We start from the raw sequence: 13,065 nt of genomic DNA, 5'->3' as shown, positions 1-13,065 counted from the left end.
TTAGAAATTTGAAACAAATACATAAGAATAGTATTTACAAAATTTCGTTTAAATAATTATAAAAAATAGAAATTATTTTATCCTCTGATATTTACCTAGTCTTGTTTTTACTTAGTTTGGTTGGAATACATTTTTATGCAAGCCATATTGGTTTATTAAATAATGAATGAGTTCATAAGTACATGAGAAAACTTTGAAGTAGTTTCTTGTTAAATAATTTAAGCTACCAAAAATTAATGCTTAATTGCTATTTATTAAATTCCTTTATTATGATGCAATAAAAAAGTATCATCTTTAGTTTTAAGAATTTTGCTCACATTATTAATATATCACTTGATAGTATTCTATAAAATTTTAATTGTGACAAAAAATAATCAGAGTTTAGCTGAGAAAAATTGTTTCAAAATATTATATGGTTTTTATATAAACTTAATACTTTGAATTAAACTTAAACAGATATTTAATCTCATCCGTTTCTTTGTAGTTGGACGATTTTTCTTTTAGCAAAAATGTTTTTGAATGTACAAGTTATTTTTTAAAAATTCAATAGTTTGCCTTTCGTATTCTGTTCAAAATTTTTTTAAATTTTATTTCTGTACGAATTTAAGATGCGATAATTCAAGGGAAATGCATAAAATATGACAAAAACAACAGGGTGGCCACCCACCTGGAAAACCTTGAAAACCTGGAATTATCAGGGAATTTTTTTATACTGGAAAAAACCTGGAAAATCAGGGAATTTTAAAGAAAAGCTGGAAATTTTTTTCTGACATTTTTTTAATTTCACTAATTTAAATTATTTACTAATTTTCTTAATTTAAATTATTTCATCCATTATACCCGCATTTTTTAGACGGAAATGCGTCTCCAAACAGTTAAAATGTTATCAACTTAGCTATACTTTGCTTGCATCAAAATTTGCTCTATTATAACCCTGTTAAACTAGAATGCCACATGAAATTCTCCCATAGTTGCTAAACAAATGTAGAAATCTTTGATCTCTATGGAAACTATGCGACTGCGCAATTTAGGAAACGCAAAGATTGTGCTGGATGTGGAAGAAGGGGTTAGGATAGTTGTTTCTATCCAGTTTGTTTCGATGCTTTAGTGGTAATTTTTTCTATTTTGACAAAATGAGTCAAAATGTTTTTGCATTTTTAACTTTATAAAAATATCCGAAAATTAGTTGGGTATAATTAATAATAGATTTTATATTGCACTCTTTTTCTGAAAGCTTTTGTACTCCCATTCAAAGAAATCTGTAAATTATTTTTTTTCACCAAACCAACAAATCAGTTTTTTTACAATTGCTAACATTAATGTTAGTCAAAAAAATTGTTGCATTAATGCTAATTTTTTCTATTTCATTTTTACCTTTTATGACATATTTTAATTTAAAAAAGATTTTTTTAGAACTAACTATATATTAATATTTAATTTTACTGCTTGTTGATAAATATTTGATTTTTAATTCAAAATTCGAATTGTATAGTTATCAGTAAAAAGCTGACAAAGACTAAGGAATGCATAGGAATCATAAAAAATGATGTATAAACATAAAATATAATTTTTTTTATTCATATGTGTTTTGTCGCAAGAAGGAAAACGAAACTTATGTGTTTTAGTTCTGTGCTGTACAAGATTCCAGTTGTCAAAACAAAAACAATTAAATATACTAAACTAAAAAACTGTGTGTTTAGATTAAAATTCTTTAAATGTTTTAATTTCAAATAAGGAGAAAAATCAAAAAAGTATAAAATTTAAGGAATTTTATCTATTTTTTTCTTTAGAGTATAGAACAAAAAATTAGACAATTTTACATTTGTGACATTTATTTTTGTATTTTGAATCTCTGGAAATAAAAATGCTAATTCAGAACAACATTATTTAAAAATTTGTCTTGAGATATTGGTTTAAAGAAAATGTTATCAATGAATTTTATTAAAATACTGGTATGATAAAATACAGTATAATGTAGTATACAGTACAGCTTTATATTGAAATGTAATTACAGTGACTCACAAACAAAAGTGTTCGTACACTTATGACATTCAATGAAATAAGACTATCCATTAATTAAAATGAATATTTCAGAATGGATATTTAATAATAAAAAATGTATTCTAATCTTAACAAAACTGTATGGAATATTTTAAAAACAAAGGAAAAGTTTATTTTGAAGAAATCAATCATCAAAAAGTGACAAAAACTTTATCCCACAAAAGCCATTGTACTCTTTCAAAAAAAAAAAAAATCTGTTTTAGTAAATATTCTAACTTTTCATTAAATTAATATTTATTAGTTTCTTTTCGCATCTACTATACCTTTTAGAAGTTTGTAAATATGAACTAGTTTTTTTTTTGTCGGGAGAAATTTGTTCGGAATATTTTTTTAAAAATGTTACAGAAATTTTTGCATCACTCTATTGCGAATTTATGAATTTTTCCACAAATTTTATAATTTTAATCTCTGATATGAAGTCCTCCTTTTATACATTTTATCATATATTGCACAGTGCATACCTCTTATGATGACAAATAATCAAATTTGGTCTATTGTTTTATTAGGACCACGAGCCGTTTTTAAATAATAAAATATTACGAAGTTAGTAAGCAAAAATTAAAATATAATTTTGTTATCATAAGTTCGATACTAAATTGCAAAAAAATAAATAAAGAATTAAATGAATAATAATTAAATAAAAAAATTAAAGCAATTGAAGATAATTTTAATTCTGAAATCCGAAAACATTTAACTGTCCGATGGTTTTCGTCGGGTAAAATGTTTGTTACTGTTTGATTATTGATAGCTTAAAAATTAACTTTTGCTTTGTTTTTAAAATACTCCATGCAGTTTTGCTAATAATAGATTACACTTTTTATTATCAAATACCCATTGTTAAGTATTCATTTTAATAAATGAATTTTTATTTCCTGTTTCAATAAAAGTTATAAATGAGGGAACACTTTTGGGAGCCACAGTAATTATTAAAATTTATTGATATATAATCCCCTGAAACGGTTTTCCTTTACTTAATGAAAATACATTAAACAATACTTAAACAAGGTTTTATTGGTCATTCTGTTTTTACCATTTTGTAGTTACACTTTGAGCAAATACTACTTAAAGTAAAACATTAAAAAAATTTTATTCAGTAAAAGCAATATATCCTGCAAGCTAAGCATATTATTTTCTCCACGTGCCTTAATTTTTTAAAAATTAATGTTGCACCAAAACATTAAAAAACAAAATCTTGTCAAAAAAAATTTTTTTTTTCAAGATATGTTAAAAAAATGACTTTTTGAATAAAATATTTTATAATAACGACATTTTTCTTGTACACGTCCTACACTTTATAAACAAAAAACACGGACCTGGAAATTTTAAAATTTTTACCTGGAAAACCTGGAAATATCAGGGAAATTTGAAATCTGATTTGAGTGGCCACCCTGAACAACAACAGAATAAGACTTTGTTTCAGCATTTTTTAGAATAATATGAAGAAGAAAAAAAATGTGATTAAAAGAATGTTTGCAAAACAAAATTTTAAAATTAGTTAACTTTAATGACGAAATAGTAAGATATTTCCTGGCAGTTAGAAAGAAATAAAATAAGTCAAAATCTAAACTAAGTTAAAATCTCTTCTTTCATAAGTAAGTAAGTTCGCAAAATAAAATTTAGCTGATGAATATTTTTCAAATATCGAATTTACAGTACTTATAATGAAACAGCATAACATTATTACTAGAGATATTTTAAAACTTTTTAAAAATATGCAAGTATTCAATAAAAAAAAATTATAAGTAATTTTAGATATATTTTATTTATTCCTATTTTTTTAATTTCATCTCAGACTTCAATTTTTAAAAAGATAGAAATAAAATAGCAACAAAATGTTTGATTTAGTATTAGAAAAAGAAAACCTAAAATTAATATTTTTTCCCTTCAAAACAAACTTTTACTATCAGTACAATTAAACTCCTAACATACTATGAACTCTTAAATAAACTCACAACTCTTCTGCCATAGTGATTTATGATGACAGCTATAACCACCCCTCAATTAGTACCCAGTCGGCGGTCGTAGGGGAAGGAGAAAAAAATACCAGCCAAAAACTCTGGTCTGTCGTTAGAGATGCAGACAGACAACCCGAGTTATTTCAGGCTTGCCGCTTTACGTGTAGAAATCATGCCCGAGTTATTTCGTGTCAGCCGCCAGGAGGGTTAATAGATATTCACCTGGAATGGCTTTCTTTTGCTCCATGAAAATATCCAAGGTTTTTTGGTCATTCCGTATTTGGTTCACTTTGTGCTAGTACTATTGAAAGTAAATTTAAAAATATTCTATTAAAACAATATATTTTAAAAGCTAAACAAGCTGTCTTCATTTTTTAAAAGTAGTGTACCAAAACATTAAAAAAATAAAATTTTGCCAAATTGTTAAAATGATTTTTTTAAGGTGATATATTAAAAAATTAACATTTTAAATAAAATACTTCGTAATATTGACGCTTTTCTTGTACCCATCCTGCATTTTATGAGGGGAAAAAACATTCTGACCTGGAAAAATGAGGGAAACCTGATTTGAGTGGCCACCCCATGTTTAAATTATGGCATGTAGGACTGAGGATTGACATTGAGTCTTATGACATCCTATACGAATTTAACAATGTAGATTTGTAGTTTAAAAAATAACTGTTTCCCATAGACACAGTGGAAAATCTGAAATTCGAAAAAATGTGGAATCTCAAGGGGTCTATACACCGTTAAAGATTTCATCATCATACAGTAGGGTAGTATTGAAGATGAACCATCACTTTGGTTTTAACTGCACCAAAGAACTATGTGTCCTTTTTTTTTTCTTTTCATTATTATAATTTTCTCTAAGAGCCAAACAGTTGTGGTGCTGGCAACATTTGAGCGAAATTCATTATCTGCACAAAAAAGCTATTTTGAATGACAGGGACAGAATTCAAAATATTTTTTTTATTACCTTATATTGTAGCAGGGCTCGAAGAAAGTCAGAAATTTTACCCGTCCCCGAGAACATCTTGTCCAACAATGTACCCGTCCTCCTTTGAAACTAACCCGTCGCTTCTAAATAAATAAAAATATAATTTTCTCTTATTTATTACAAACATTTAAATAAATTGCACAATGAATTAGTGGTTACTAGGATTACAAATACTAGGTTACTAATAGTAAAACCTAGTATTTATTTTATGATATAATTTATTTCTTTTATAAAATAATTTAAATGACGAAGGTCAAGTTATCTGGAATGTCAATTTATCCGAGGGTACTTCGTTTTTTAAATGAAACAAATATGACGTTAGCCAGTTCCACAATCAAGCCAATGATTTACAGAGGTTTCTGCACAAAATCTGAAAGGGGTTTTCCATTTAGGTAGATGTTCATAATTGCGTTTAACGCTTCTTGTTTAAGACCAGTACGTAATGTGTTTTTTTGTAAGCTCATTGCTGAAAAGCCTCTTTCAACCACTGCAGTACTCCCAGACAGAGAATACATCAATTCCACCAAGAGCAGTATGTTGCTGTATTTCTAGATTAGAGGGTCATTTTAGAAGTGAGGCGCTAGACTCTTGTAAAATAACAAAAATTGAAAATGTATCACGAATATTAACTGGAAAATGGCCGTCCGTGCGGATGTCGGATTCGAGAAATTTGTTGTCCGCAGGGAATTTTTGACCGCCGAGGACAGGTGGTTTTTCGAGCCCTGTATTGCAGCATAAATAAAATAATCAATAATAGGTACTTTTCAGATGGGCACAAGTTAATTCAATTATTATTACTTTATTCAATAATTTGAACTCAAACTGATCTTTCTGAAAAATAAATAATAAAAAAGTTAGTTGAGTTGTACTTGTGTTTGGGCTTACGGAAAAGTACCTAATAAAATAAGTACTATCTTTAATGAAGGTTGGTCACATTATTTCAGTTCTTGTTTTAATCTTATGATGTAACATTTGATTTTTACTGCAGGAGCAAGCAGTTTCCAGCATTAATCAGAGTGCTAACTTTATTTCTTCGATGTTTTGGTTTCTGCTGTTTCCAATTACAAGCATATGGAATTACATCAGATCATTCTTTACTGGAGCTGACCCGCCATCTTTGACTCAGCCCAATCAAACTGTGCCAAGTTCATCAGAAAATTCTGATAAAAATACTGACAAGAGGTGGTTATTTTTCACTTTAATTTATTTATTACATTGGAAATCATCCAGCATTATAATTACATGATATGTTTTATTGTTTAAACTTTATTAATATACTGTGTAATTCATAGGGTGACCCGGGGTAATTCTTGATCAAAAAATGCAAACATCTATTTTGTGAAAAAACTATTCAAGATAGAATTTTAATATTTACTGGAAGTTTGAGGCTATATGAGATGAGTCCTATGCCTCCTTCTTTTGTTTGAAAATCTAATTAGAATTTAAAAGATTTTGAATTTTTAGTGATCAGGAATTACCCCGGGTCTTGATCATTGCTGGGGTAATTCCTGATCACTTCTGGGGTAATTACTGATCGCCAGTTTTTATTGTAAAGGGGCTGTTTAAAAATAATTATATAATAGTAATTAACAAATAAGACATCAAGATCAAACAAATAAACCAAAAAGATATGTTTAAGCAGCTAATAAAACTATTTATTTAAAAGCAAGAAGAAAGATTAACACTTTAAATTTCAAAAAATCTTTGCATCATGCCATACATTTTAGGCAATCAGCCAACTCATTCTCATGTTCTGCTGAAATATAAGAGAGTTCCCTCATGGATTACTTTTGCTGGATTTTTTAACTTCATTAAGTGAAAGTGTAAAGTAAAGTAAGGTATGTCAACTGCTCTCAACAGCTCTGGCAGCAGCTCTCACATTGAAATTTTCATTTTTAATCATTAAAAGAAATTAACTAATTTTGCTTTCTAGAAGCTTAGTATCCTTTTTAGGCTAATAATTTCTCACCATATTTATACTAAGCTAATTTATAAACTTAAAAATTATTCTAACAATGTACACACATAAAATTAAGATAGAAGCAAGGTATGACAAACCAGAAATGGTGCAAATCAGAATACAGTCTTGTATACCGTTAAAAACAAATTTTGTGATGATAGTTAAAATATATTTTATAGTTGTTCCACTTAATAAATATGAACTGTTATTTAAGAAAAGACAATTAGCTATTTATTAGCTATTTTATATACTATTTATAAGAAGAAATGACAGTGATCAGGAATTACCCCAATGATCAATAATTACCCCATCTGTAGGGGGCAACATTGGATATAGTTTCTTATAATCAATTATAATGTTTACAGTAGATGTGAAACAATTAAACAAAAGCTTACACTATTTTTATATAAAAGAAATATAAAGTAACTCAAAATATTTATTATTGAGAGAAGGAGGGGGATCTTTGTAGAAATGCGCACATTTTGAAACCCATCTTTGAAATTGAAAATACAGAAAGCAGTTTAAAAGATACTTATTTTGTTAGATAAAACAAAAAGCTATTATTAAGTAAATGTAGTTATACTTTAGTAAAGTGTACAAGCATTCTTGTCCATGTCTCAAATTTAAAAAAAAATTTTTTTTTTTTAAATATAACTTAGGTGATCATTATTTACCCCAGAAACAGAGTGATCGTAAATTACCCCGGGTCACCCTATTGATAAAATCATAGATGTGCTTAAGTCTGTCTATTTAAAGAACTCTGGTTGAACCTGAAAATAAGTAATAACTGCTCACCATTGTTTTTTCTTCTTTTTGTGAAATATTGTTTGATAACAAAAGTAAATCATTTCCATTCATTCTTGTTGAATAGATGGAAAAGTAGGGGATCTCAAAAAGTCAAAGAATTCTTATTTTCTCTCTGCTATCATCTGACTTGCACTTGAATATATAATTCGCCAACTTGATTTGAGAGGCTTAGACAATTCAGCTTGATGCTTATGTTGATCATTCTCAGTAGGAGTAGAGTTTCTTTAATTTACTAGTTTATTTTATAAAATCAGCTAATGAAGTTGTTATTAATGAATAAAATCTTGTTTCATCAGCACTTGAGGTAGATAACTCTAATTTTGGAAGAGTTTTACCTACCTTTGTTCAATTATCAATGATACTAACAATATACAGGGGTGAAAGTTTCAAAAATTGTCAAGACTGAAAATTTCAAAATCATAACAGGGGTCTGTCCAGGCCAAATTTACTACCGCTTAGCGGTACCTTCACAAATTCAATTTTAGGTGAAACGGTAGTTTCACAAATTCAACTTTAGGAAAAACGGTAGTTTCACAAAATACTTTTTCTTAAAATTTTATTTTTGTATCCCTTTAGAAACGATAAATCTATATTTTTACCATGTTTTTGTATTGATTTCGTAATATAATTTTAAATTTTTCACAAATTATGCCTAAATTTTCACAAATTAGGTACCTTTCAGAAAAACCTAGACAGACCCCTGCATAAGTGGGCGTGTCCCGTCCAATAATTTTAAGTAAACAAAAAATTATATATGAATTCTTTTCATAAAAATTGTGAACAAACTTTTCAATAAAAATACACAAAATGCAAATAATGCTTTAAAAAAATTCCATATTTATTTTAGCAAACCTATTATTGTTCAGGAGTATTGTTCAGTTCAAAATATGCAAAGTAATTAGTTATTTCAAGCAAAAATTACCTCAGCTTTTAATTTTTTTCAAGCATTTAATTTTCTAATAAAATAAAGTGCTAGCATTTTAAGGAAAAGAATAATACTTAGCTAAATTAATACTTTGTTAATAAATAACAAAAACAATGATAAATTCCATGATAGCATTTAATAACTCACCTCCACTTACTTCGTAACTAGTAGACACGTTAGATAGAAAAACAATCCACAAATTTTGCGAGTCGCGATTTCACTTTACTTCTCTTCTGACAAATACCAATTTTTTTTTTCTAAAGAAAAATAAAAACGGAAATTTAATCGCGAGCGCGGAACTGACTGATCGACCTTAAGCAGGAAGGTGAAGTCACATGTTGCAGTGACGTTTTCCCCTACACACCTTCACCCATTAGAGAAAACCGGTTCTCTCCTCTGACGTTAACCTACATACGAAACCGGGGGAAAGAGAAAAAAAAATAAAAAACCTAGAATTTACTAATACGGTAGAACTCCAATTATCCAAATCAATTGGGACCGGACCCCATTCGGATAATTGGATTTTTTTTTAAAAAAATGCTCATTTTAAATAATTACTGTATATATAGTGAAAATGAGGGGAAAAACTGTTTTTAAGGAAAGAGATCTTTTTATGAATAATGTGTACATACCTTGCAGTAAATGAAAGTTATTACATGCTAAACATCTCAGTTAAAGTAAGCTGTTTAACTGTCTTCATCCGTTTTCGGGCAGCTAAGTCGCACATTCGTTTGACAGTGAAAAGTTGCATATAGTCACACTCGGGTTGGTGCTCCATCCACTTCATTGCAGTTTCAAGGCCAGCAAATGCTTCACTAGCTGACGGCCCTGTGTCTTCCTTAATTTCAGCTTTAGGATCATCTTCTTCATTGACACTTTCCTCCATCACACTTTCAATAAGTGCATCATCATCTAAAATTTGAAATCCACTCTCCTATATCTTCATCACTGACATCTGAACATCCAGGAATTTTCAAAAATATGTTTCTGAATTCCTCAAGAGATCCTCATCTTCTGTCTCTTCCCCTTTTTCTTTTTTTTTTTAAACTTATTTTTCCCTTTTCTCTTTTTCCTTCTCTTCTTTAGTTGATACGCCTTTTAACTTGTTCCATGCACGTCTTAATGAGACATCTTTAACTAAATTCCAAGCTTCCTCAACCATGTGCACGCAATCTTTCAAATTTATCTTTTTGTGGTTATCCAACACACCTTCTTCATCCTTTCCCTCTACTAAAAGTTTCCTTCAAAGTTGTCTTCGGTAAAGTGCCGCCAATTGGCACAAGCAAGCTGACCAGGGGGTCTAGCGTTCACATTTCTTTGACGACAAACAACATTCCTAAGATAACATTCCACAACTAACATCCTTATTCATACAGTCTCCCATGTGCTCTTTTGTCACTGGATTCCCCCTCATTTGTTTATCTTTGTCCTATCCTGTAAACTTTCTCCGCATAAACCTTTCCTTGGCTTTACTAACATTTTATTTTATTCATATGAAAAAAGAAAATGAAAGAGAAACTTATCTTTTTACTATATTTCCATAGGAATTCTGAAAGCGATTCAGATAATTGGAGTTCTACTGTAGTAATATTCCGTTTCGCTCCGTCTTGTGGTTTTTTTAAAAAGATGGAAATCCGTCAAAATATGGAAAACTTTCACCCCTCACAATATATCAGAAGAAATAAACTCCAGTATACAAAAAGAAAAATGTCTTTCCTTATATCAATACTTCTTGCTGAGAAAATCCAAGTTTTATAAAACAGTTATCAAACCTATAGTTATGTATGGTGATGAAACTTGGACAAATAAAGACAAATCTAACCTAAATTTTTGACCATGATCAGAAGAAAAATGATAACTCGATTTATTGAATTCAGATGTTTGGCATCGTTGAAAGATTAAATGATAATAGAAATTTAAGATGGAAATCTTACAACTCGAGACCTAAAAAAAGATGGTTGGACGATACCACCCAAAATCTAACTACACTGATGGTAAAAGCTAGAAATTAAAAGCCAAAAGTTTTGAAACAATAATTTTTTTAAAGTTTTAACACTAAAACGGCTATTTTTTATTCAATAATAGTGCAGGAATACTTTAATGCTGTATTTAGTCATTATAAAAAATAATCATATCAACCCATTTTCGACAAAAGGTGCGCAAACGCATCATCTCAATAAATATTTTTCTATCGACACTGGGGCGTGTATTTTATACTCATTTTATTTTTCTGCCATTGTCAGGGTTCTTAAAACACCCAAAAATTAACAGTAATTCTTCAATTGGAGTAAACACTTTCTGTTAAGAAATTTATAAACTATTAAAGTTTTTTTTAAACTCAAAACGGTTATTGACAAATGAAATTTCTTTTAAATTTTTAATTATTCCTTTTGAGATTTACCATTATGTTTTTATGGTGGATTAAAGTTGTAATTCAGTAAATAAAACAAATTTCATAAGAAAACAAGCATTCAACTACATGGTTTGTTCATTGATTTGGTGAATGGTGCCTATACGACCCATTTTATTTCTTAAATAAAATATAATTTTTTATACATACATTTTTTTGTGTGTCTTAATGAATATAATGTAAGCATAAATAATGAAAATACCACATTTTATATGCTTAGCTTAAAATGAGTGAACTCAAAACATAATTGACTAATTGATATGGCAGAGGAAAAAAACTATTAAGCATTTTAATAAAGTTGACAATGTACCGAAATACAAAATAAATGTAACTCATTAAAAAAGGTAGAGTTGCATGCCCAACCGTCTGAAGGAGGGAAACATGGACACAATTTACATAATAAAAGCATAACTACCAACGTACATAGGAAAAAATCCTGTAGATTTTACGAAATATAAATGTCATGCTAATTGTTGCATAATATTTATAGTCATCAAAAAAGAAAAACTGCATTATTTTCCAGTCATGATTGGCATTAATATGCTTGAAATGTTATGTATTATGTTTACTCATAATTTTGAATAGTAATATGCACTTCATTCATAAAAAAATATTTAAGATTAGATTTTTTAATTAATTCAAAAAGAGAGTTCTGAATAAAAACAAACTGAACAATTTAGAACAAAAAAAGAAGTTTCAAACTGACTTCTGTAAATGAGTCTCGCTTCATTATATATTAGTAATACTTATTTAAATATTCAAGCAAGTAATAGTCAGTGCAAAAATTCTATTTCAATAGGGATTTTTTTATTGAACCAGTAGAAATTAGCAAAATCTAGTTGAGTTGGCAGCTATCTATAAGTCAACAACAAAGTTAAATCACCACTAATCATTTAGGAAAGCATTAAAATAACAATAAAAAAACTTCAGCAAAAAAGAAACCACCTAAATGAAGCAAAATTACCTTAAATTGACATCGTATAAATCTATTACTCGCGGAAAATTAAGGATACGAGTATTTATCATCGGTACAAGTTAAAAATATAAAGAAAGCTTTTTTCTTTTTGACTTATTACTTTTCTTTGACCTCAGAGGGAGAGATCTCTCAGTTCATGTCTTTATAATAGCATTTTCCAATGGCAAAACTGCATTGTCAGTTTAATCTGTGCAGCCGAATGATTGTCACTGTCCGGTTTATCCAATACCACTTTTTTGTGTAATCTCTTTGCCCATCATTTTACTGTAATTGCATCCTCATCACAGTTTTCTAAATATTATCTTTGTCTAATATCGCATTTTAATGCATTGTGCGGTACATCTTACACACTCTCTCTTTATTGTTTCCATTGAAATCCTTCGAAAATGGAATTGTTCTCAATGTCATCACCAAAAAATAAAGTTGAGGGACATGTTATTCCAAACATTCTTTTAAGGTTTTCCCATGATTACGGGACATGCCTTATTGCTTATAAAAATTTAACGAATATAGACTCTCAAAAATCACAATTTCTTAACTCAAAAAACTGGATTGGTAAAAATGAACAAATGTAACATGTTGAATTGCTTTAAATTTGAGATATTTTGGCTAGACATATTTCGCATAAATCAAATACTGTTCCTATTAATGTTGTACTGGCAAGTTTGAGGGAAAGATGAAAATAAAAAGAGGTACTCTTGAAGTCATCAATGATAAAGAAAGATGGGTTTAGAACCTTAAAGTAGAGAACATGAAAATAAAAAGAGGTACTCTTGAAGTCATCAATGATAAAGAAAGATGGGTTTAGAACCTTAAAGTAGAGAACATGAAAATAAAAAGAGGTACTCTTGAAGTCATCAATGATAAAGAAAGATGGGTTTAGAACCTTAAAGAAGAGAACATGTCAGTTCTCTCAATATACTTCAATGCTGTTTCTGAAAACACTGTCCTTCCTAAAATGAGTTTGTAAAATT

The 13,065-nt window shown here is 28.7% G+C and overlaps 1 protein-coding gene across 1 annotated transcript in view; it reads left to right on the top strand.

The window, feature by feature from the left end:
- Positions 1-13,065, top strand: part of LOC107440358 (UBX domain-containing protein 4) — a 64,947-nt gene that overhangs the window by 51,148 nt on the left and 734 nt on the right. Inside the window, exon 13 of the mRNA XM_043053774.3 lies at positions 6,002-6,195. Within this exon, the coding sequence (XP_042909708.1) occupies positions 6,002-6,195 (194 nt within the window). The remainder of the gene's footprint in view (positions 1-6,001; positions 6,196-13,065) is intronic.

Source organism: Parasteatoda tepidariorum, chromosome 2 (assembly GCF_982258835.1).
Source record: "Parasteatoda tepidariorum strain Cologne lab strain chromosome 2, Ptep-v5.0, whole genome shotgun sequence".
NCBI lineage: Eukaryota > Metazoa > Arthropoda > Arachnida > Araneae > Theridiidae > Parasteatoda > Parasteatoda tepidariorum.
Note: the sequence above shows the minus strand (reverse complement) of the source record. Positions and strands in the feature narration are given on the sequence as shown.